This window comes from Schistocerca nitens, chromosome 1, assembly GCF_023898315.1.
Source record: "Schistocerca nitens isolate TAMUIC-IGC-003100 chromosome 1, iqSchNite1.1, whole genome shotgun sequence".
NCBI classification, from domain to species: domain Eukaryota; kingdom Metazoa; phylum Arthropoda; class Insecta; order Orthoptera; family Acrididae; genus Schistocerca; species Schistocerca nitens.
In genome coordinates, this window is record NC_064614.1 from 251,319,048 (window position 1) to 251,346,207 (window position 27,160).

Consider the following 27,160-nt stretch of genomic DNA (forward strand, 5'->3'; position numbering starts at 1 on the left):
ATGCATAGTATTCCTTGTTCTTTTTTTAAATTGAAATGACTTCTGCTTTTGATTGTGTTTCATAATATTTCATTGCTACTATTAAAATGTCCCATTGTTAATTTATCTGTAATTTCAGATAGCTGATCAGTCAGGCAACATGCTTAAATTGCCAGCTTCAGAACAAAAAGCTTTGATTGTAGCAATGTCTCTACATGAGAAAGGTAGAGCTGCATTGAAAGAATCAAATTATTCATTGGCATTGTTGTTACTGCTAGAGGCTGACAGGGAATTTAGGTAATATTGCACCTATTTTAAATTTTTTATCATGCAACTGCTGTAAAAATGAATGATATTTGTGTGATGACTCACACAATAATAAAGGTAATATTTTAAGTACTGCTTCATTAACTTAAGCTGAAGCTTTGGAACATGCCAGTTGTCATTGTACATAGCTTAAAAGTTATTTTTTTTCCAGCAGTCTGCGTTTTTTTTTTTACCTTACCTGCTTGCATGTTTGCTTATTTTCACGCATGCTTCTAGGCTTGAGAACATCAGGCTTTAGCTTGCTCTTTGGAGCTCCTTCCGATAGCAAGGAGCTACATAACTCTGATCGAGAGAGCATCAAACATTATCTCACTCTTCAGAACCTTTTGCTCAGAGGTTTGAAGTTACTTCTCTCCAACATAACATCACAGAAGCATAAATTTTGATGATAAATAGTGCAGGCAAGAGTGTTTTTGTACACCAAACCCTGCTTATTCCTAACAATTTGCCATATCACTTTATATGTGTATAATTCCCAGTGAGCTTACATTGTGCCATGACCATAAACAAAACAAGGGCAGACAGTGCATGTTACGGGTATGGGCCTTAGTGTCAGATGCTTTTTGCACGGCCAGCTCCACACGCTCTCCTGTTTTACTGAAGCAGATGAGCTCTTCTTTTGTGTTTCCAATCATCCTGTTTCAAACACTATATACAGAGCTGTATAAATCAAAAACAAGATTTCACACGTTCGAAGTCTTGTGCGTAGTTATAGATAAATAGCCAAGAATTGCTGGGTTTCTCAGTCTGTCAGTGATGTTTACAGAATGAATGTTGCTTACTTTGTAAATGTGTGTCTGAGGCAGGGCAGCTGTATTCCAATATATATTAGTGTAGATCACGTGATAATCAAACAAATTTAAAGGTTGTTGACTCAGCTAAATACCTGTGGATTTCAATTACTGGAATGATCACATAGATAAGTGTTTGGAGAAGGCAAACTAAAGACTGCGTTTTATTGACAGAGTGCTTAGCAGATGCAACAAATCTTCTACACTTTTCTGTGCTGTTCTGAAGTACTGCTGTGCCTTACCATATAGGATTGATGAAGAATGTTGAAAAAGTTCCACGAACGGTAACTTGTTTCATATAATTGTGAAATAAATGAGGGAGTCTACCATAGAAAATCAAGGATGGAATAACGGCCATATTATGAAAAGGACAGATTACTGCTAACCACATAGTGAAGATGTTGAGAGCGGCAGACAGGCACAACAAAAGGTTGCTAAACAAGTAAACTTTTGGCTAAAGGCATCTTCTACACACACACACACACACACACACACACACACACACACACACACACACACACTCATGCAAGCACGACTTTCAAACACATGACCACTGTCTGGCCAAAAGCTTAGTTGTTTATTAGTATTTTTGTTGTGCCTGTCTTTGACTCAGCATCTCCACCATATGGTGGGTATGGATCTATCCTTTTCATAATATTGTTGGTGTGTTGTAAGCAAGTTACAATGGCAGTCATTAAAACAAAGATGTTTATCATTGTGACGAGATCTTTTTTCATAATTTTAGTCACCAACTTTCTCATCAGAATGCGAAAATATTTTTTTGGCTCCCACTGACAGGGAGAAATGACAATTGCGATAAAATAAATCAGAGCTTGCACGGAAAGATTTTCCCCACATGCTGTTAAAGAGTGGAACAGTCGAGAAATAGTCTGAAAGTGATTCTGTGAACCCTCTGCAAAGAACTTGGTGCAGGGTAGTTGTTGATGTAGGAACCAGTTTAAGTATGGACATCCTTATAGTCTGTTTGTTGCCATTTGGTCTAATACAGTTCCATGATGAGAGGGCTCACGAACTATCTGTTCTTTGTAGTTCTCAGAGAAGGTATTTATTAATGTTTCACAAGATGTCTCGTCATGCTCAACAGTTGCGAAACTGTAATTATCCTAATTGATAATGAGTGATTCAAGTGTCCCTCAATGATGACTGTATGGTTGGGAAATGTGCTAATGAACTAAGATTTTCTCTTAAATTTTCGGATACACCTGAGGGTGATTTTGCTCAATAGGAGGATTTACTTATACGTGGATACAGTGGAAATCATACCAGTTGCACGACAAAAGTTTATTCAAAATAGTTAACACATGAGGACATAGGATGTCTAGGATGTGCTGTTGTATCGTTAGAGGTCCCTCAATCACTATCACCCATCCATGACTGTAGGTCATACCCTTTATCTGTTCACGTCATGACACTAGGAGTAACACCCCTGTGTCCATCCAAAACGTTGGAGTGTTTCCCCAGGTCACTCCATGAAGGTCATCTAGGATAATGCGAAACCAGCATTCATCATTAAACACAATACAATGCCAATCAACCTCAGTCTGTGTTCCTGGCAATGGCGCCGCTCCAAACACAACCTACCCATGGGATAGTACCGTATTTACCAGACTATAAGGTTATTTAATTATATATGACGGTAGTGTCTGTTCCCGAAAGAACAGTTACCGTGGTTGACCATGCAGCTTTGCTAGAAATGAAATGATAATTAAATGGACACCCTAGCTGCAAACAAGCGTTGATGTACTTCATTGGGGACATGTTGAAAATGTGTGCCCCGACCAGGACTCGAACCCGGGATCTCCTGCTTACATGGCAGACGCTCTATCCATCTGAGCCACCGTGGGCACAGAGGATAGTGCGACTGCAGGGACTTATCCCTAGCATGCTCCCTGTGAGATCCACATTCCCAACATGTCCACACCACTACATTCGTAGTGCGCCTAATAGATGTTGATACTGGTTATTTAATTGATAGATAAAAAATCTACTCACTAAGTGGCAGCAGAACACACTCATAAAAGATTGTTGTGATTAAAAAACTTTTGGAGCCAGTGGCTCCTTCTTCAGACAGAAGGGTTGAAGAGGAAGGAAGAAGGGTGAAGGAAAAGACTGGAAAGGTCCATGAAGAGGGGTAGATTTCAGGAAAGACACCCAGAACTGTGGGTCAAGGGAGACTTACCGTACGGGATGAGCCTGACCTGCAGTTCTGGTGACTTTCCTGAAATCTACCCTTTTCCTAGACCTCTCCATTCCTTTTCATTCGCCCTTCTTCCTTCCCCTTCAATCCTTCTGCCCAAAAAAGTGTGTGTGTGTTCTGCCACCGCTTGGTGTGTAGATTTTTTTTATCCATCCAATTAAATAGTTTTATGAAAAATTGATCGTTTTTGCTGCTACAGTGTATAAGGTTAGTTTTTTTCCCAAACTTGTCATTCGAAAAGTGGACGGCCTTCTTTTATTCGGAGATTAAACTATTGCAGCTTCTGTCAACATTTTTACATTGTTTAATAGATTGATATATGAACCATGAACCATGGACCTTGCCGTTGGTGGGGAGGCTTGCGTGCCTCAGCGATACAGATGGCCGTACCGTAGGTGCAACCACAACGGAGGGGTATCTGTTGAGAGGCCAGACAAACATGTGGTTCATGAAGAGGGGCAGCAGCCTTTCAGTAGTTGCAGGGGAAACAGTCTGGATGATTGACTGATCTGGCCTTGTAACATTAACCAAAACGGCCTTGCTGTGCTGGTACTGCGAACGGCTGAAAGCAAGGGGAAACAACAGCCGTAATTTTTCCCCGAGGACATGCAGCTTTACTGTATGATTAAATGATGATGACGTCCTCTTGGGTAAAATATTCCGGAGGTAAAATAGTCCCCCATTCGGATCTCCAGGCGGGGACTACTCAAGAGGACGTCGTTATCAGGAGAAAGGAAACTGGCATTCTACGGATCGGAGCGTGGAATGTCAGATCCCTTAATCGGGCAGGTAGGTTAGAAAATTTAAAAAGGGAAATGGATAGGTTAAAGTTAGATATAGTGGGAATTAGTGAAGTTCGGTGGCAGGAGGAACAAGACTTTTGGTCAGGTGATTACAGATTTATAAATACAAAATCAAATAGGGGTAATGCAGGAGTAGGTTTAATAATGAATAAAAAAAATAGGAGTGCGGGTTAGCTACTACAAACAGCATAGTGAACGCATTATTGTGGCCAAGATAGACATAAAGCCCATGCCTACTACAGTAGTACAAGTTTATATGCCAACTAGCTCTGCAGATGATGAAGAAATTGATGAAATGTATGATGAGATAAAAGAAATTATTCAGGTAGTGAAGGGAGACGAAAATTTAATAGTCATGGGTGACTGGAATTCGTCAGTAGGAAAAGGGAGAGAAGGAAACATAGTAGGTGAATATGGATTGGGGGGAAGAAATGAAAGAGGAAGCTGCCTTGTAGAATTTTGCACAGAGCATAACTTAATCATAGCTAACACTTGGTTCAGGAATCATAAAAGAAGGTTGTATACCTGGAAGAATCCTGGAGATACTAAAAGGTATCAGATAGATTATATAATGGTAAGACAGAGATTTAGGAACCAGGTTTTAAATTGTAAGACATTTCCAGGGGCAGATGTGGATTCTGACCACAATCTATTGGTTATGAACTGCAGATTGAAACTGAAGAAACTGCAAAAAGGTGGGAATTTAAGGAGATGGGACCTGGATAAACTGAAAGAACCAGAGGTTGTAGAGAGTTTCAGGGAGAGCATAAGGGAACAATTTACAGGAATGGGGGAAAGAAATACAGTAGAAGAAGAATGGGTAGCTCTGAGGGATTAAGTAGTGAAGGCAGCAGAGGATCAAGTAGGTAAAAAGATGAGGGCTAATAGAAATCCTTGGGTAACAGAAGAAATATTGAATTTAATTGATGAAAGGAGAAAATATAAAAATGCAGTAAATGAAGCAGGCAAAAAGGAATACAAACGTCTCAAAAATGAGACCGACAGGAAGTGCAAAATGGATAAGCAGGGATGGCTAGAGGACAAATGCAAGAATGTAGAGGCTTGCCTCACTAGGGGTAAGATAGATACTGCCTACAGGAAAATTAAAGAGACCTTTGGAGAGAAGAGAACCACTTGTATGAATATCAAGAGCTCAGATGGCAACCCAGTTCTAAGCAAAGAAGGGAAGGCAGAAAGGTGGAAGGACTATATAGAGGGTTTATACAAGGGCGATGTACTTGAGGACAATATTATGGAAATGGAAGAGGATGTAGATGAAGATGAAATGGGAGATACGATACTGCGTGAAGAGTTTGACAGAGCACTGAAAGACCTGAGTCGAAACAAGGCCCCGGGAGTAGACAACATTCCATTAGAACTACTGATGGCCTTGGGAGAGCCAGTCATGACAAAACTCTACCATCTGGTGAGCAAGATGTACGAGACAGGCGAAATACCCTCAGACTTCAAGAAGAATATAATAATTCCAATCCCAAAGACAGCAGGTGCTGACAGATGTGTAAATTACCGAACTACCAGTTTAATAAGTCACAGCTGCAAAATACTAACGCGAATTCTTTACAGACGAATGATAAAACTGGTAGAAGCGGACCTCGGGGAAGACCAGTTTGGATTCCGTAGAAATGTTGGAACACGTGAGGCAATACTGACCTTACGACTTATCTTAGAAGAAAGATTAAGAAAAGGCAAACCTACATTTCTAGCATTTGTAGACTTAGAGAAAGCTTTTGACAACGTTAACTGGAATACTCTCTTTCAAATTCTGAAGGTGGCAGGGGTAAAATACAAGGAGCGAAAGGCTATTTACAATTTGTACAGAAACCAGATGGCAGTTATAAGAGTCGAGGGGCATGAAAGGGAAACAGTGGTTGGGAAAGGAGTGAGACAGGGTTGTAGCCTCTCCCCGATGTTATTCAATCTGTATATTGAGCAAGCAGTAAAGGAAACAAAAGAAAAATTCAGAGTAGGTATTAAAATTCATGGAGAAGAAGTAAAAACTTTGAGGTTCGCCGATGACATTGTAAATCTGTCAGAGACAGCAAAGGACTTGGAAGAGCAGTTGAACGGAATGGACAGTGTCTTGAAAGGAGGATATAAGACGAACATCAACAAAAGCAAAATGAGGATAATGGAATGTACTCAAATTAAATCGGGTGATGCTGAGGGGATTAGAGTAGGAAATGAGACACTTACAGTAGTAAAGGAGTTTTGCTATTTAGGGAGTAAAATAACTGATGGTGGTCGAAGTAGAGAGGATATAAAATGTAGACTGGCAATGGCAAGGAAATCGTTTATGAAGAAGAGAAATTTGTTAACATCGAGTATAGATTTAAGTGTCAGGAAGTCGTTTCTGAAAGTATTTGTATGGAGTGTAGCCATGTATGGAAGTGAAACATGGCCGATAAATAGTTTGGACAAGAAGAGAATAGAAGCTTTCGAAATGTGGTGCTACAGAAGAATGCTGAAGATAAGGTGGGTAGATCACATAACTAATGAGGAGGTATTGAATAGGATTGGGGAGAAGAGAAGTTTGTGGCACAACTTGACTAGAAGAAGGGATCGGTTGGCAGGACATGTTTTGAGGCATCAAGGGATCACAAATTTAGCATTGGAGGGCAGCGTGGAGGGTAAAAATCGTAGAGGGAGACCAAGAGATCAATACACTGAGCAGATTCAGAAGGATGTAGGTTGCAGTAGGTACTGGGAGATGAAGAAGCTTGCACAGGATAGAGTAGCATGGAGAGCTGCATCAAACCAGTCTCAGGACTGAAGACCACAACAACAAACAACATATGACCGTCTTGTATTTACAGATTAAGCTTTGGCTGTTTAGGTCACATGCAGATTTATTCTGAAGAATTCGTAAGGGTAGGTTGGGCAAACAATACACACACTCGAACAGGCTTCAGATTTCCCAGTAACTGAAGTACTTGATACAGTATTGACCTTTTTTGAACAATCAAGTGACATTTGATTTGCACAGTCTAGTGCAAGGGGTGTGCAAGGAACTCTGAACTAGCCACTACAACATTGTATTGCACTGATTAAAATTTGACAGTTTTTTGATTGAAACACAGGAGGACACAGCATTAAATTCTATCATCTTACCAACTCTAGTTGTATTTGAATAGGTGTGCAATGAAAGTTCCATACATATATGGATACTGTATGCAAACATTTATGCTGCCTTTTAAGTAAAGGTAACATTGAAAGGCAAAAATGTTGTCCCCCCAAAACATTACTTAGTTCTTAACCCAAGTTAGTATTTAATTTTATTATGAGATACTGTTATGATTTACCAAATTGGGATTGCAAATGAGAAATTCAGTTACTGTTCACGTGTTAGGGTACAGAGTAAAAATGTTACCAGTTTTTAATCAGCTTTAGAGCAAGATGGTGACACATGAAAAAAGAAAAAAAATAGAATTAAATGTCTAAAAAATGAAATAAATGTCTAAAAAATGAAATAAATCATAATAAATTGACAGTAACTGTTACCGAGAGAATAAATTAGTGGCAAGACCCTTTGTGGAAGTAGTACCAGTAATACATCACTAGATCACGGAACAAGCAGAAGTTTCAGAATTGAACTGAATCGTGATAGCAGTCCTATATTTGTGTGTTAGCTGGTGTTACATGTGACCTGCACCGTAGAACAACTGCAGCTAATATTTCACGGTTGCTCAAGCACAGCACTACAGAAGGGTTAGAGGAGAACAGTGACCCTAGCTTGGCTGAGAATTGGGATGAGTTGGGAGGGGAATAGTGAGTGGATGGCATATTTCATCGTGCTGCCAACAAAGGGAATCTGTATCACATACTTTCGCTTTTTATGAACATCTACCATGTTTAAGCAAGTTTGCCTGAATCCATTTCTGCAGGAGACAGTAAAAGTCTACATAGAGGCCAATGGTATACTTACATGTTTTCTGCAGCAGTGTTGTCAACACTCACCACGAGGCATGAGCGAGCAGCAGGTAAACGAAATGTTTGGAAGCAAGAAACAATGTAACATTCTCACGTCAGTATAGTAGTGAAATCCACTATGTATTTGAACTATATTCTCAGGTCCCACTGTAACTACTACGCAACATGTTTGGAAGAGACAGGCAAATATTTGTGACAACAAAGATATAAATTTCACAACTGTGCTATTAGGATGATGGTGGTGATTAAAAACAGTGATACCGCAAACAACAGACTTAATACACAAAAAAGTTAGTGAAGATAAAAATTAATAAACCATTGCTTTTTGTTTACTATATTTCTCATCATATCAACAAAATTTAGATAGTCAGTAAATGAGCAATGTTTAGAACAGTCATAATATTAACATTTTAGACAGATATTTTGTCAGTAATATAGTATGTAATTTTGATTAGTCAGAGTATGTTAAAAATAAATTTCTTTCAAGGAGCATCTTCAGAAAATAAGTGGGTTGTTGTATATCCAGAGTAGTCTTATATTCAGGTAAGTATCGTGATTCCCTAAGCCAGCTGCTGTTAGTCCCTGGCCAATGTACAGAATGACACAGACTATTGCTAGGAGTCCATTACTGGTTTTCAGATGGCAGGCACAGATGTGAAGTGATTATGATGTGTCTTGTGCACAGTATGGTGATTCTCCCTTGATGTGGTCAGAAGTGATTGAGAAGAGCCTCTGTGAGAAGTATGTCTGCCGTCATGCTTCCATGCGGTCCAATGTTTGGGCCACTGTCACGACGAAATGCAACATGAATCTGGATATTGCATGATTCGAACATCTGGACAAATGGAGATCCACAATAACGCCCCTTTCAAAATCTGTCATAATGCTGTCTCACATGAGTAAATGATATTTCCTCCTCCTTCAGTGATCGCTCAACGTCTGATGCTGTTCAGCCCCCTCATATATCATACCCGACCTGCTAACAACATTAAACATGAACAATACTAATGCACTTTGGTGGCCATTCCGCCTGTCACAGAGAATTAAAATTCTATTTATTTATGTGTCTGCTGATGGTGTGTGTGTGTGTGTGTGTGTGTGTGTGTGTGTGTGTGTGTGTCTTTTATATATATTTCAAAAAGATTGTAAGTGAGTGAAACATGTAGTTTTTCACTTATTTTCTAATATCGCCGTTGCCGTTGATGCAACTTGTATTGCTCTTGGGCAGTTAACCATTTATTGGCTGTTAGGGCTGAGTGCCCTGTATCCCAGGCCTGACAACAGTGGTGAATGTATTGCACACCTGGCTGGTGGGCTGCTGAACCAGCCCAATGACTGCTGTAGGCTGCAGTCACTGTAAGAAAATGTACATTTCATTGCACAGAGAACCATTCTTCAATGAAACTTCTTTATAAAATCGGTATCATACTGTGTGGTCTACTGTGCAGTTACAGTGATTGCAGTTTATGATAACTACAAAAGAGGACTTCAGAACTAATCCAAGCTCTCTGTTATAAGTTTATTCTGGAGTGAGGGAAAAAAATAGAAAAATAAGAACTCCTTTATTGATGATTGAAAATTTCTGTAGCTTGAGATTCACACTACCAAATATGTGCTTATACCTTACTAAAGGTGCCCGAAACTCAGACCGCCTTGTGTTCTGCACGGCAGTGAGTGCTGCTGAGAAACTGCATTTATTTTGCTGCATTGTTTGCAATCTCTGATACATCAGTTGGATAATTCATGCCCTTTCAGATTATATGTGTTGTATTGTGTGTACTTTGTGGATTAGGAAATTTATCATTGATGTGATGTCATGTGCTGGACTGCTGTTCAAATTATTTGCCAACACTTTTATAAAATTTCAGATACTTATTTTAATGGTTATTGGTGTTAATATTTGCTGTAAAAGTAATTTATTAGTGGATTTTCATTCATCACAGTCTTTCTTTTTGTGATATTGATTCGAGTGGTGTGTTATTTGTGAGTGTGCTTTCGTCGTTCATCGAAGTCTCAACAGTGTGGTTACTTTCAGTAGCATGCACTTGCAGCTGTAGTGGTTCTAAAGTACTGACAAACTTTTTATGCACTGTATTCAGTTATTAAATTCGGTTGTTTTAAATCATTCATCCAAATATTAACAGGTGCAGTTGCAGCTGTAGCAGTTCTGAAGTACTGACAAAGTTGTTTGTGCACTGTCATTTGGTTATTAATATTAGTAGTTTTCAACAGTGTCTCGTGCTGTTTCTGGTGGGATAACAGTTTAATTTATTTAGTATGGTAGTTTCCAGTCAGGATTTCTTATTGTTTCTGGTGAAATATTTCAGAGAAAGCTTTTGATCACTGTGTTCAATTTTGTTGAGTGTTCCAGTGGACACTTGAATTTTTTGTTTTAGATACAAAATTGTATGAAGTTTTTGTGGTGTTAGTATTTGTCATGGTTTAGTAGTATTAATAATAGTAGTTGCTCTCTTAGTAGAGAGTGAAATTTGAGATCACTATTGTTAGTTCTTTAAATCATTCTACTATAGTAATTGAACTTACGTAATGTAGATGTTTAGTTTGTTCTGTAATTGTTAAGTTTTCCATGAGTGAGAAGTGTGGGCTTTGTCATAGGTTTGTCAGTGGTGGGTTGCAGTGTGAGATTTGTTCAAAGTATTTTCATTGTGAGGGGGGGGGGGTTCAGTGGGGAAACCAGTGAGCATTCTAGCAAGATACTCTCCAAGAAATGCATATTTTTTAACAGAAATAAGTTAATAGAGGAGCAGGAGCACAAGATCTGTACCCTTCAGTTGCAGTTGCAAAATGCAAAGGATGATCTAGGTAGGATGGGGAGGGAGAAGGGGGCTGGGAACTGGCAGTTGGTAAGAACGCAGCTAGAACGAGGAGATATTCAGACAGCTGTACTTCGTGTATCACCAATAGATTTGACCAACTGTCAAGCGTTTGGTGGCCAGAAGCATCTTGTACCTATAGGTGTAGGAAAAATGCAGCAGACCTCAGTAGTTAAACCCTAAGACAGTTGCAGTTTCAGATAAAAAGGAGGTGGTTCTGCTGTTGGTGGTTTGCATGGCAAAGGTGTTGGCCAGCAGTTGCCGGAAGTGTTGGGAGTGAGTATCGGGTCACCAGAATTGTGAAGCCTAGAGCAGGGTTGCGCAGCTGACTGTTAACTTAGGAGAGTTACATAGCAATTTTACAAAAGAGGATCTGGTAGTGATTGTGGGTGGAGTTGGGAATAGTCTTGATAGGGTTGGAGAGAATGTTGTAGGTGGTGTGCTGGAGTAGATAGCTACTCAAACAGGTGGCATGTGCACTTCATGTAACTGTTTCAGCATCATAATCGACTTCATCTTGATACTGCTATTAGGTGTGTTAACGTGGGGTTTGAGGTGTTAATGTGGCTCTTCAGAAGGCATAAATGGCAGAGGGCATGGTTCACATTTTAGTGATGCCAGCTGAGTCAGCTTTCACAAAGCGTGGCCTGCACCTTGATAGGTATGGGAAAGGGAGGTTGATAGACGTATGTGACAGTGTAGTGGGCGGTGGTGGGATAACTCATGGGAAAATTCCTGTAGTAGTTGGTGTTAGAGCTGCACCATTTTTTAGACTGAAGTCCGGTGATAGGTGTCCCTGCTTGAAGGAAGTCTCTCTAACAAAGGAACCATGTTCAAAGGAGGACAGGTATCTAAGTAGTGATGGAATTAGCATATTTTATTAAAATATAAGAGATATTAGAGATACAGTTCGTGAGCAGCTTATAGATGTTGACACTGATATTGTTGGTATAGCAGAGCACCACTTAAATAATGTGACAATTTGGATCTTCTTTTACCAGGATACAGACTAGCTGGCTGTTTATCAAGGAGTTCTTTGCAAAATGGGGGAATGGCCATGTATGGATAGAAAAAAGTATTCCATTTCACTCTGTAGATGTATTAAAGCCCTGTACTGAACAGGTATTTGAATGTTGTGCAGGGGCAGTTGAATTTAGTGAAACTAAACTTCTAATTGTTGTTATTTATATGTCCATGAACTCTGATTTCAGAGCATTTCTGTTCAGGCTAGAGGGGGTTCTTGGTTCACTTTAAGGAAGTACCAAAAATTAGTGACTTAAATATTAATTCTGTATGTTATTGTGCAAGAAAAAGTGTGTTGGAAGATTTCCTAAATTCATATGTCTGATGCAGATTGTGTTTTTTCCAACCAGGATGCAGCAGAACAGTTGCACAGCCATAGACAATATTTTTATTCATTCTCTATTGCCATATGGGCATTCTGTTAGTAAAAGGGTGAATGCCCTTTCAGACCATGACGCACAAATTTTAACACTAAAGGTGAGACCGATCATGACATTGAAACAGTTGCATGAGGTGCACATTTGTGCCACCAGTTTGAGTAGCTATCTTCTCCTTGGCACCACCTACATCATACTTCCCATCCCTATCAAGACTGTTTCCAGCTCCACCCACATTCAGTAAATAATTACAAACTATGTATAAAAGCTAATCCAACAGAATTAGTTTTTTAAAACTTGTTAAGGAACAAGAGTGGCAGGATGTTCATAGTGCTGATAACATAGATGACAAATATAACACTATCCTTAACATGTCTCTCATGCTCTTTGAAAGTTGCTTTCCGTTAGAACATTCTAAACAAGGTAGTAACAGTAAAAGGCAGCCTGGGTGGCTGACTAGTGGTATAAGGTTATCGTGTAGAAGAAAGTGAGTGGGAATTGAATCAAAATGTTAGAAGCAGTCACAGTCAAACTACAGTAGCCCATTAGAGACAGTTCTGTAAGGTCCTTAAAATGTTATTAGGAAGGCAAGAAGTATGTGGCACGCCACTAAAATAGGTAATTCACAGGAAAAAATTAAAACCATGAAGCAAGTGTCTGGTTAGCAGCACAAGGTCAAGGAAGTTAAGCCAGTACGTAGTAAAAATGTTTCTTTTACTGGTAAGTCAGATATATGTACATTATTTAAGTCACTTTCTGAATATAGCTGGTGAATTAAATAAAAATTTAGTTTCTACAGGGAATTGTATAACACTCTTGGAAAATGCCTTTCCTAAACTGATATCTGAAATACTCCTCTGTGATACTGGCAAGGGGGAGATTGAGTCAATAGTAGTCACCAAAGACTAGGAGCTCTCATGGATATGATGGAGTACCTAACAGAATACTAGAGTACTGTGCTGCACGTGTTAGCTCTGTACTTAACCGTAATTGTAATTTTTGCTTTAGGAATGATCAGTTTCCTGAATGATTAAAGTACTCAGTAGTTAAGCCACTTTATAAAAAGGGAGAAAGGGGTAATATAAACAATTTTATACCTATTTCTATCCCATCAGTTTTTGCTCAAGTTATTGAAAGGGCTGTCTATGTAAGCACAATTGACCATTTCATTTCTCATAATTTTCTGTCAGATGGACAGTTTGGTTTTAGAAGTGATTTAACAACTGAAAATGCTATATTCTCTTTTTGGTATTGGGTGAATTAAACCAATGGTTTCGAATGATAGCATCTTTTTTGATTTAACTGAGGCATTTGAGTTGATCACAAAATATTGCTCCAGAGATTGTCCGATAATGGAGTACGAGGAGTAGCTTACAATTGGTTTCCCTTTTACTTTAAAAACAGGCATCAAAAGGTTGTTCTCCACAGTATTGAGAATGGCTATGATGTGGGGTCTGAGTGGGGCATGATCAAATGGAGAGGTGCATCAGGGATCAGTGCTAGGGCCACTCCTCTTCCTTATTTATATAGATGATACGCTTTCTAGTATGACAGGTGATTATAAAATTTCTGTTTGATGACATCAGTTCATGTCTTATAGAAAATAAACTAATGCTAAATCGCAGTAAGACTGAGTTTTTAAAGTTTCTAACAAACAATTCAACAAACCTGATGTTTTAATTACACGGAATGGGAATATGATTAGTGAGACTGAACAGTTCAAATTTCTGTGTGTTCAGGTAGATAGTAAACTGTCATAGAAAGACCATGATCAAGATCTTGTTCAAAAACTTAATGCTGCTATTTTTGCTATTAGAAAATATCAGAAGTAAGTGATTAGTTTGTCATAAGTAATCTGCTTTACTTATTTTCATTCACCTATGATGTGTGGTATTATATTTTGGGGGAACGCTTTCCATACTCAAAGGGTATTTTTGGCCAAGAAACAGGCAGTTTGGGCAGTAAGTGGTGGAAGTTCGTGAACCTCTTGTTGACTTCAGTTCATTACTTTGGGTACTCTGACATTGGCCTTCTCTCTCTCTCTCTCTCTCTCTCTCTCTCCCCCCTCCCCCCCCTCTCCCTCGCTCCCTCTCTCATGCTCCCAATCTGCATTTAGATCACACTTCCTGGACTCTTTTACAGAAAGGCGTGCAGTACTTTGCTACATCCATTTTCAGTCAGCTGGCACAAGAATTCAAAAATCTTACTGGTAATCAGAGTGCTTTCAAATCCAAACTGAAGACTTTCTCTTTGGTCACTCATTCTATTCTGTCAACGATTTTCTTCAAAATTTAAGATAATTACTGTGTTATATTGTTCACTGAATTTATATCAACTTATAGCTTAATGTCTTTTTAGGATTCATAAACCGCTTATTTTAGCTGTTATTACTTTTATGTTGTAATTTCGTGTACTGATATGTTTCATGGCCATGGATCTTTGCTCCTCATTTTTATACTATGGAAGTAGACATGTAAAATAAAATAGAATAAATTACATTTACTTGGCCACACGTGCCATATTCTGTCCTGGACAGCAGTGAATGTTGTTGGGGAAACTGCTTGTACTTTAGCTCCATTGCTACATCTGACATGTCAGTTACATATGACAATTCATGCTTTTCCAGATTACATGTGTTTGGATTGTGTCTATTTTGTAGTTTAGAAAATTAGATTTAATTTGTTTGGCCACATGTCATTTTCTGTCCCAGGTGCCAGCATGCGAACTGTGAAACTACATACATGCAGCACTGATCTTCTTTTGTAACATCTGATACATCAGTTCATTAGGATAACTTGTGACCTTCAGATTACGTATATGTTTGTGTCTTTTGTCTTGTGTAGGCTTGGAAATCAAATTGCATGTAATAGATAGACTCATAACCCGAAATGAACCATGAGCATGTGAAAGCAGTAGCGCTTTCCAACAAGAGCAGCAAATAATGACAGCATTGGCAGGAATGTTGCAATGTGGGCAAAGTGCATTGCCATTCTGTAGTGCACACTTACCTGCTCCTGCAACCAGGTGTACATGAATGCCCTTGGCTGTCAGACCTTCCTACCTGCTGAGAGTAAATCAATGATTGTAACCATGTGGATGTTCTACATACTGGGAATATGTACGACCTGAGCCGTTTCGGTGGTCTACCTGCAGGGCATAGCTGTGAAAGGGTTAACTGTCAGAATACAGTAATCTCCAAAAGACAATTTTTACTAGGAGTTTGTGCTACCAGTATTTACACTTGATGGTTATGAAAGTATTAGTGAAGTGCAAGTTTTTTATGTCCACTTTCTTGAACAATGCCCTAGATGAAATTTGTGATCTGGCCCTGCTATCATTCTAATAATCCTTTTATGTGGGAACAGTCCTCAAGGAAACAAAAAATTCACACCAAACTTTTGTGTATATTTACTTGAATAAACATACTTACTTTTAAAATTTTTGTAAGCCACGAGCTGTGGATGTTGAGTGTTGTGTATAATATATTATGTAGTAAATATAACATAGTATGGCTATATAAGACGATCTACTTACCAAGTGGTGGCAAGAGAAAACAGATGTAAAAGATATGGCAATATAAAGCATTTACCGTATTTACTCGAATCTAAGTCGCACTTTTTTCCCGGTTTTTGTAATCCAAAAAACCGCCTACAGCTTAGAATTGAGTGCAAAGTAAGCGGAAGTTCTGAAAATTGTTGGTAGGTGCCGTCACAACTAACTTCTGCCGTCGAATATATGTGGTGCTGCACAGGCATGCTTTGCAGACACAAAGATAAATACTGGCGCCAAAACATCTGCATCAGTAAGTAAATTAAAAGAAAAGGTAGAAGAATGTAAACATTATGCCATGTATTCTTTCGTGTTTACTGCTATCTCATTTAAATCCTGTCTGCCTAATAAACTACGAAACTAGGGTGAGACAACAGCAAACGCTGAAGAATATACATATCATGTTATGTTTATATTCATATTATTTTTATGCTGAATAGTGATACAGTCAGAAATGAAGTACGGCAACTGACTAGATTTTTAAATCTAAGACGACTCTAATTTCTGTGCAGAATGTAATGTACTAAAGAGGTGTCTGCAAAGATTTTCAAACGGAGAAAAATTTTCGCTAAACTCTCGTTCAGAACATCTATCATACACAGTCTATTACTTGGTTCTTGTTGATCATTATCAAAGAAAGCAGCAGTGTAAGTAACAACAAATGTAGTCTCTAGCCATTGTTTGGCCTATGAGACAATTCCTCCTCTCTCTCTCTCTCTCTCTCTCTCTCTCTCTCTCTCTCTCTCTCTCTCTCTTTTTTAAAAAATCCGCGGTAGCGCGCACAAGAGCAAGCTCATTATCAGAATGCGACAAACAATGCATGACACATTACAATAATGCAGTTTCAGCTTAGAGTGACGTAAACACCTATAAAATGAGAACAGCACTTATCAGATCAAAGCAAAATAAGCAATCGATTTAAACCAGGCGAAGCAGGTGATAAAGGAAGGGTACCCGTACAAATACGTGCAGAGTGCCTGACACATAGCAATGGCTACTTGGTAAAGCTTAACTGTTATGCTTATGACTCGATCCAAACTACTGTAGCTGTATCTTCATCCATTCGACCCAAATTGTGTCTCATGTTACAATGGACCAACTTTGTTTAGATTTGGAGGTGCAGTCTAAAACTTTTCTCTCCCTGTGAATTTCGAGCTCAAATTTCAGGTGTGGCTTAGATTTGGGAAAATTTTTTTCCACCCTTGATTTCGAGTCTCAATTTTCAGGTGCGGCTTAGATTCAAGTGCGGCTTAGATTCGAGTAAATACGGTATAGCCAGTGGCTCCTTCTTCCAGAAGTAGTGCAGGAAAGGAAGAGGGACAAATGAAAAGGACTGGAAAGGTTTGGGAAATGTGGAGAATAGTGGAATAGTTGTCCAAAACCTGAAGTCGGCTGACTACCAAGTATAATGCAGTTTGCTTTCTGCTCTTACTGACTCCTGCACAATGTTTTGTCAGTGATTTCTGTCATGCTTATTACTGTATCTTCCACCTTTAAGATCTCTGGGTTTCAAATCTCATCCTGTCCAGTAAGTCTCCCGTTACTTGGGGTTCTGGTCAAATTTTCCATCTCTCTCCCCATTTCCTAAACCTTGCCAGTCCATTTCCTTCATCCTTATTCCTTCACCTTCAGCTCTTCTGCCAGGAGGAGGAGCCACTGGTTCTAAAATGTTGCACATTTCCATATCTTGTATGTGTGTTTCCTGCTGCCACCACATGGTGAGTAGGTCTTTTTATATGTCCATAGTATTATTTTCAAACATTATTTTTTGTAGTAAATGGGCATTTGTGAGTTACATTTACTCTAGTGTGTATTATAACTTTCAACCAAAATTTGTATTGGCCACATTTTCATAAATATTTTGGTAGTTTCGAGTTTATACAAGTTTCTAGTGCCCATAAACTTAAAAAAAAATCCAGATTTTTTTCAGAGAATCAGTAAATTTTCTCTCAGGTTTGTTTTTTTGTAATAAAAATCTCTTTGTTGGGTGTTACTAACTTGTAACATAGTCATATATCATGTGTAATTACTGGTAGCACATATTCCCATTAAAAATTGTATTTTGGCAATTACTGTACTTCAACACTTAACTTCTGTAGAACAGATACAGAGAAAGAACTTAAAATAAAGTTTATGACTATGGGAACCAAAGGCTTGTATTCTGCATCTATAATCAAACTTGGATTTTATTTAAATAATCAAACAATAGAAAATCCAGGATGGAATGTAACAATAAACGAAAAGCGTAGATGCTGCTCACTGTATCATAGCGGAGATGCTGAGTCACAGGCCCAACAAGAAAGGCTTTTGACTTGCAGTTTGGCTCTAGCTGCCAAAGACTGTGTGTGTGTGTGTGTGGGGGGGGGGGGGGGTTTGGGTTGTGTTGTGTTGTGTTGACTAAGGTCTTGCTGGTCGAAAGCAGACTTTCCGACAGTCTTTTTGTTGTGCACTTTGTAACACTCCCTTATATTCTATTATAGCCCGTTCGTTCGGGATCTGAATAGCAGCCCAAATAAATAATTAATTAATGTGACCGTGTACGTAATGGGGCTGGCAATCGGATTGGACTGCTACGGAGTTGTTACATTCCATTCTGTCCTTGTCAAATGCTGTAATAATGAAATGTCTGGTGGCAAGAGAACAACAACACAGCTTCACTAATCAAGACCTATATTCATCTCAAAAACACAAAAATAAGGAGACAGCCACTGCCTTCGTCATACACTGTTAATAACGGCTAATCTCAGCACAGGTTTCTTCATTATTCATAATCGTCACACGCAAAATCCAATCACTGTAATCCAACACTGTAATCCAAATAATGCCGGCGCGGTAGACGCGGAATCTCAATAACGGCACATATATATCACTGATCACACTTAGTATAATACTAACACAAAGGGGTTAAACCGCGGCGATGGCCACTCCCTTTGTCGGTAATTCTAGTAATTATATCAACTGCTGGCTTCTGCACAGCTCGGCCCGCCTCGCGGGAACCTACAACACACACTGCCCTCAACTGACTCTCACTCTCGCGACCCAACACACTAATCGATAGTTGCCCAGTCGACCTGTGCTGATGCAAACTTAGTAGTAAGGGCCTGCGGACCCCTTACATCCCCGCCCTCGAAAACTTCTTTAGAGCCGCAGGCGAAAAAGAATCGGCAAGGGAATTAAACATTGCTACCTTTGAAGAAAACACACAGTGTAAATAATGAAAGAATTTACAATTCATCAAAATAATCCCTCGACTCCGGTAGTGGGCTGCCTCCACAATAATTTCTACAAAAGGTTATTACATCACATAAATATGGCATTGTCCAAATTACAATTTTTTATCAAGCAGCAATAGTCCTCTATAGTCCAATATTGAACAAAACACACAACATATACACTCAAAAATTATTACTTAAACACATGACATATGAATTACTACACTACAAAATAGTTGTTACAGATTTTATACCTATTCTCAGATAATCTTCGATATGAAATATGCAATTCTAATTATAATACATCAAAAAAAAAAAAAAAAAAAAAAAAAAAAAAACACACAATGTACCTAAACATTCCCCTTTTTCAAATGTCCATTTTATAACTAAATGTCCTAAATATATCTTAGCAGGTTCATTCGGGTCCTGGTAGCTCTCACTCTTGACCGGACCTCACCTGGAGTGTCATTTAATTTTCCGGTTCCTCCACCTCTTCCTCTATAATCAGAGGAATGATTAAAATGATTCCTTGGGTCATTACTTCCCCCTCGGTTTTGATCATTAGCTTGATTGTGTTCCTGTGATCGAACAGATTCCAACTGTTCCAATATTTCCATCAAGGCCTCCCTATTTTTAATTAGGCTCCCAGATACAGTTTCTTGCATTTTCTGATTCAATCTTCTTTTTATCGCTGACATCATTACATCATCACTCAGGGGTTGTTCCAAGGTCTCGTTCAATTCCCATGAATGCTCGGCAAACTCTTTCGACGTTCCTCTCCATGTAGTAAGTGACTTGCGGTGTAGTAGGTCCTCAAGTGCTGCACATTGATGACCTTTGGACCAGCAGTTCTTCAAGAATCCTCCTTCAAACTGATCATAATTAGTAGTCCCTTTCTTCTTCTTGATTTCACAAGTGAAGGCCTCACCTTCTACCGCAACCCACTGGTTATCTTCTTCTCGTTGCACGGCTACAGCATTTCTCAGATGGATAGGCAATTGGTTTTGCCTATCTCCTATCCTCTTAACCGCATTGCTGCATTGTTTCTGCATCTGCGTCACCTCGGTGATCCTTTCTCCCAATTCGGTTTTAGTTTCTTCAACATCGTCTTCTATCTTCTTTGTTAACTCTCCTTCCATCTTCTCCACATCTTCCTGGACTTGATCTATGCTCTTCTGTAGCTTCTTCTCTTTCTCGTTGATGTCCATCTTCAGTCGTCCTGGTAACTCCTGCATTTCCTTCTTCAGATTACATTCCATCTTTGTGTACGATGTTTTGATCTCTTGTAAACCTTTCTCTAATGATGTGTTAGTTTCTTGTAAACCTTTTAGTGATTCGTTAGTTTTTTGGAATTCTTCCTTTAATGATTCTCGGAATTCTCGTAAATTTTCCTGTATTGATTTGTGGAATCTTTCTTCCTCTTCTCTAAATTCTCGTAAATCTTTCTTTAATGATGCGTGACTTTCTTTTATCAATTCCACCAACATTGACCACTCATCTGCATCCTCTGAAACTGACTTATCTCTCGTCGTTTGTCCCGGTGTCTCGGGATAATTAGTTGAATGTGCTAATGGGCTATCTAATGACACTCCATAATCACTGATTCCTGAATCATCTCTGTCTTCCTGTCCTATCCCTTTCCTTTCAACTACTGCCTCACAGCCCTGCTTATCTTCAGTAGACATGTTTGGTTTATTTTTAATGCACAGGCAAATAATACAAAATAACCTCTAGTAACCCAAAACACTCCTAATTACCATGAAACTAATCATTCAGTACCTGCAGTCTTTTCAGTTAATCCCCAAAATGATACAACATGCATGAGTACTGAATATAACAACCCTCAAAACCTAATAATTTCAAATATTAATCTCCACATACACAGTTTATGTAAAATGTTCTAAATAAGATAAATCACAACACTCATAAAATCTATAAATGTAAAATCCCCAAAAACAATTACCATTTAGGCAGTGCAGTGTGCATAAATAAGTATGCTATATTTCAGAGTATGTTTCGCAAACTTTTCGGAAATTACTGTAATTGGGCACTTTTCCTAATGTAAATATCAGTTTGCTAACGTTTATTTATCGCGAAGACTGCACACTGCAATTTAATGTTAGGTCAACCAGTCGTCTTCACTCACCAGCTGACGTTACCGCGAGTCGCGATGTTTTGACGTTTGAAGTGGGCGTGGCGCTGTACTGATGCCGGAGCTGCGTGAAGTTGTGCTGCCGAGTCGTTGTAGTTCTCCGTCGGCCGCTCCGTGGCGCTGCAGGCGGGCGTAGTTTGTAGTTCGGCCGCTAGATGCCGGGACGGCGCTCGGTGTCTCGAAGTCACGTCGCTCGCCGTGGTGGGATGTCGTGTGAAATCACCTCGCAGAGCGAAACTCTTCGGCGTGGCTGCTACACAGGTCTGCGTGACGTCACTCAACAATTGCGTCGCCACAATAAATTGTCGTCTGCATAACAGTTTATGGGTCCACACGAAGCTGTCCGATTTTCACTGTTCAAAAAGCAATTTCAGTCAAAATACTATCACTAAACACTTCTTTAAAAAACTTTCGTGACGAATTCTTGGCTCGTTTTGCTATTTTACTGTTGACACGTGTCTTTTTTTAGTGTCCACTTTTCACAGTTTTTCGCGCGGATTTACGCATTTGCACAGTATAACACAGTTTCTTGACACTATATTCTATTTAATATGGCAAGAAAAAGTTTAGTCACAATCGTAAGATGCTATTACTTCGTATTGTTCAAAAATGCACTGTTCTTTGTCGTGATTTTAAAGTTCCTACTCTGTCTCGATCCAAATTGAAAAAATATTTTCTCGCGTTAAGCACGGTAAAATTGTTCATTACGATTCGTCCGAAAATTGCACTTGTCCTTTCACGGTAAGCCAAGGGTGTAACACTCCCTTATATTCTATTATAGCCCGTTCGTTCGGGATCTGAATAGCAGCCCAAATAAATAATTAATTAATGTGACCGTGTACGTAATGGGGCTGGCAATCGGATTGGACTGCTACGGAGTTGTTACATTCCATTCTGTCCTTGTCAAATGCTGTAATAATGAAATGTCTGGTGGCAAGAGAACAACAACACAGCTTCACTAATCAAGACCTATATTCATCTCAAAAACACAAAAATAAGGAGACAGCCACTGCCTTCGTCATACACTGTTAATAACGGCTAATCTCAGCACAGGTTTCTTCGTTATTCATAATCGTCACACGCAAAATCCAATCACTGTAATCCAACACTGTAATCCAAATAATGCCGGCGTGGTAGACGCGGAATCTCAATAACGGCACATATATATCACTGATCACACTTGTAATTAAACTTCTTCACTTTCCCGTATAATACTAACACAAAGGGGTTAAACCGCGGCGATGGCCACTCCCTTTGTCAGTAATTCTAGTAATTATATCAACTGCTGGCTTCTGCACAGCTCGGCCCGCCTCGCGGGAACCTACAACACACACTGCCCTCAACTGACTCTCGCTCTCGCGACCCAACACACTAATCGATAGTTGCCCAGTCGACCTGTGCTGATGCAAACTTAGTAGTAAGGGCCTGCGGACCCCTTACAACTTCTGTATCTCAACATCTCCACTATGTGGTGAGTAGCAACTATCCTATTTATTTATTTTTGCTGAAACGTTTGATGCTTGCTTCTTCACTCTTATTATATTTTGATTTCCACTAAGCCCTATAATCTAGGTGACGAGACTTGTCTCGAACAAGAAAGTAATGCCTTACAGAATTATTCCAATAAAATGACCATCCGACAGTAATAATTAGTTTGTCGTAGACATATAACAAGCAAGATTAAAAGTAACACTAGTTTGAACCTTCATGCTTATTGCTAGCCAGTGGAAAAATTTGAGTATTTTAGCTTTGTCAAATGACTGCCCAATAAAATACAAATTTTAGCAGACTCTTTACACAGTCTGCAGTGGACACTGACTGGTGATGTAGCTCTATTTGTGGTTGTAATATACTTCTGTCGGTATAAAATTGCTATTTAAAGATAATTTGACAAAACTTTCCCTCTGTGATGGCTGTTTTTATTTTTTACAATAGTGTGACTTTCTAAAAATGGAATCTCTACATTTGTGTTAAATTTCATGTCTAGACACACAGAAGAAATTTTGTTAGGTTGAGAAAAGGAGGCTATGTAACTATAGAACAGAGTATTGTTCCTAAACCTCACTTGTAGCATTTACTGAGGCAGCTTATATGAAGGCACTTCTTGCCCTTCCTTCATTTGCAGGTTTGCTTTACCTTTTCACGTTATTTGCTTTTATTTTCCTATGTGCAAAGGTGTCATTCATTAATTTACTGTAGATCTGGATTTCATGTCAATTTGGTGTTTTCCTCATTTGTACGACTGCCTGCGTGGTCTGATTTTCCAGTTTCAGCAACTAATTAGTAAGTTTTCCTCCTCCATCTCAATGTCATCAGTATTTCATCACTAGCAAAAGGAAATAAATAGACTAAAGATAACCATTAATAGGTATGGAGAAGAGAAGAATGAAACCTCGTACATGTAGGCTTGGGACTTTGTCTTGCTGAAGAATGTAGAGAATAACAACTAAGTTCCTGAGAATTTTGTAAAACTTGAACTTTACTGCCCTCATTCATGACTAGTACACAAATTGACATACCATTAATATAAGAAATATTCCCGAGGCGTGCAGTTCTCATTTTAAACCACAACTAACCCCACTAGTGCCAGTCTTGAATGTCATCATGGAGCATTCAAAATGAACACAACACAGGTGTGTGTATTGATACATGATTTTAAACAGCTGTATGTTTTGTTAATTTTCTGCAACATTTGCTGTAAGATTATATGAAAACAACAGTTTATGTACAAAATGATGTGGTGTAGAACCAAATGCATTATGGATAGTAATCAGAAACACACATATTTTATTGTTTCCCAAAGTCTAAAGTTACAATTTTTTCCCTTCCATTGAATTAGCCTATGATTTACCTTTATAATAGACTGCTTAGTTTGGAAAAATGAATATAAGTTTTGCTGGACAGTCATTAAGATTCAGATCTTGATGAAAACAATATAATTTTTTCTTCTTCAAAGATACAGTTTAATTCATTGATTTCTCTAATTTTTAACATTACATCTAGCACTTACTGAGCTGCATGCAAAACATGTACAGTAATTCCAATCTTAAGGTATGAAGGTGAGTCAGTGCTTATTTGGGGGTGTTGATTTGGAACCCTGCATTACATTGACATAATACTGGGCAACATGGTGTATTGATACACTCGTACACATTTGCGTTTACTGTACAATCCCACTTTTACATTCCTGGAATTAACATTTTCCCACCATTTACGACATTTCTATCATTCCTGTCAAATTTCCTATGTCAACAATGTTAATTTGCACCTGATTTTGCATCAGCATATTTATAATTTTCCCCCATGGCGAAAATTGTTTGTGGAGAAAAAAATGATGCTGGCATGATGTTGGCCATTCAGTAGTGTTTTCAGATATTATGTGGTTAAGTTTCTTGACACCAGGGCATTCTACTCAGTGGATTTGAACCGGTAAACATGTAAAAGTTGCATCATTTTGTGCCATACAAGCTCTACTTGGCATGGTGGCTGATGGGAGTAACTATGTTCGTTCGAATAAAGGTATCGTGACCAATCACAACCATTTCCAAACTGTTTCTACTGAGGGAAAGCCGTTTCGTATTTGTTGTGATAATCCTGACACCTTTGTCAAGCCAGATTTAGTGTGTTTCGGCATTTGGCCACTTGTAGTGCTACGTGACACCATCATTCACTTTGCATTGCTCAAATACTTCTAGTTTACACGCAGTGCCATTTACGTATCTTTTTTTCATGCTGTGCAAAACGTGTTTCAAGAATTTATTCTCGTTGTCAAGTGCAGTATTTACATATGTATTTTTTGTAATGTTACACAAACAAACAATGTGAGTAATAGTTTGCATGTGTGTGGTTTTACACATAACTAAGGAGGCACAGTACCTGATAATTTCAAAAAGACAACTACTATGCAAGAGATGCAGGATAACACATACTGACATACAAAATACTTACTTATATATTTGCACTTGAAATTTGCCATGCTAAGCATGAAAAAATATGTGACTAGTGAAGTATTTCATTATTTAAATACTGAATGACAGCACAGGCTTTCAAAAACATTGGTTATGCCATGTGAAATTGAGTCAAACATTCCTACTTCCCAGATAGTTATCAGTTCCACTTACATCAGCGGTTTTTGTTATTTAATAAACCTTTATTAGATAATAAACAAGTCCCTGACAAGTCTTTTGATGCTTGTTATGTTCATATACCATACATAAAGTGTGAAAATGCAAGGGGGTATCCTATATGTAACCTTTACAGCTTAAAATGTAACTTTTACAGCTTAACACATTATTTCTCACATTTTACATGTTCCCTCATTTTACACCATTTTTTGAAGTCCTTGACAAGTGTAAAAGTGAGGTTTCACTGTAGTATGAAACAGTGGTACATTAAATACCCTCCACCACACACTCTATGGCGGTTTGCAGTGTATAGATACAGATGAAAACAAATTTTCTTCCAACAGGACAGTGAAATAAGACTACTGTGACAAATTCTATAATGTGGTTCTTCTATAACACTTCAAAACAGATGAAGACACTCCAGTTTCCTGATTTATATTTGTTTAAAATTTGTAGAACATCTAACAATCCTGCACTAAAAGCAGTAATATTGCAGATAAGTGATATGATGAAGCTAAGAGGGTGGTTCGAAAAGTTCTCAGAACGGAATAGAAAAAAAGTACTTACATCACTGAAACTTTATTTTTCCATGTAGTCTCCTTGTAGATTAACACACTTGGTCCAACGATGTTCCATTGCCTTGATCCCATCTCGAAAATGAGTTTCCACCAGGCCTGCAAAATAGTTGTCAACTCTAGCTATCAATACTTCGTTTGAAGTGAATCTTCGTCCACCAAGAAAAATTTTTGGTTTTGAAAGAGATGGAAGTCTGACAGTCATATCAGGTGAACAAGGCGGATGTGGCAACCTCAGTTCATGTAATTTTGCCATGGCGACGCACATGTGTGCAGGCGCGCATTGTCTTGATGGAAGATGACTTACTTCCTTGCTAAACCTGGTCTTTTTTCACGTATCTTTTGTTGCAATTTGTCCAGGAGGTTAGCATAGTATTCTCCAGTAATTGTTTGCCCAGTGGGGAGATAATCTACAAACAGAATCCTCTTTGCATCCCAGAACACTGACTCCATGACCTTCCCCACCAAAGTAATTGTCTTTCCTTTCTTTGGTGGCGGAGAATCAGCATGTTTCCACTGCTTTCACTGTCTCTGGTGTATAGTAGTGCACCCAAGTTTCATCTCCTGTCACAAAACGGTGTAAAAACTCTTGTTCGTTTCTTCTAAAATTGACCAAATGTTGTTCTGATATGTACATTCTCATGTGTGTTTGTTATATTGCACTTTCAAACAGCAATCCTCCGTGGCAATTTTGTGCACTTTGGCAATGATTTCTGGAGTAGTGACACATCTTGGCCATCCACTGCATGGATCATCATCTAAACTCTGACCAAATTTAAATTCATTTGTCCACTTGGCAACAATTGAATATGAAGAAGCAGAGTCCCCCAGTGTATTCTGGAAATCAGCATGAATGTCCTTTGCTTTCATACCTTTCTACCTTTCTTTACAAAGTACTTAATCACTGTTTGAATCTCTCTCTCTCTCTCTCTCTCTCTCTCTCTCTCTCTTTTATTCCAAGTCACTTTGCAGGAACCACAGCAGAGCCACGTCATCGCCACAGCTCTCTTCCAATAGCAATGACGTGGCATGTGTTTACAGGCAACAGTCCAATGAATATCACGTGAGCAACTCATTGCGCTAGCCTCTCGTGGTGATTCCGAGAACTTTAAAACCACCCTCGTACTTCTAGACACCTTGGGGCTACATGTCAATAGTAATCATTGAAAATGATAGAATTAATTAATAAATGCTTCCAAGGACTACTTTTGCAAATGAAACAAGACACCTTTTTATGGTATTACTTGG

General features: G+C 38.8%; 1 protein-coding gene across 1 annotated transcript in view; it reads left to right on the top strand.

Moving 5' to 3' along the window:
- The window catches only part of LOC126247297 (NEDD8 ultimate buster 1-like), a 127,367-nt gene that overhangs the window by 56,677 nt on the left and 43,530 nt on the right, over positions 1–27,160 (top strand). The window contains exon 5 of the mRNA XM_049948467.1: positions 119–276. Within this exon, the coding sequence (XP_049804424.1) occupies positions 119–276 (158 nt within the window). The remainder of the gene's footprint in view (positions 1–118; positions 277–27,160) is intronic.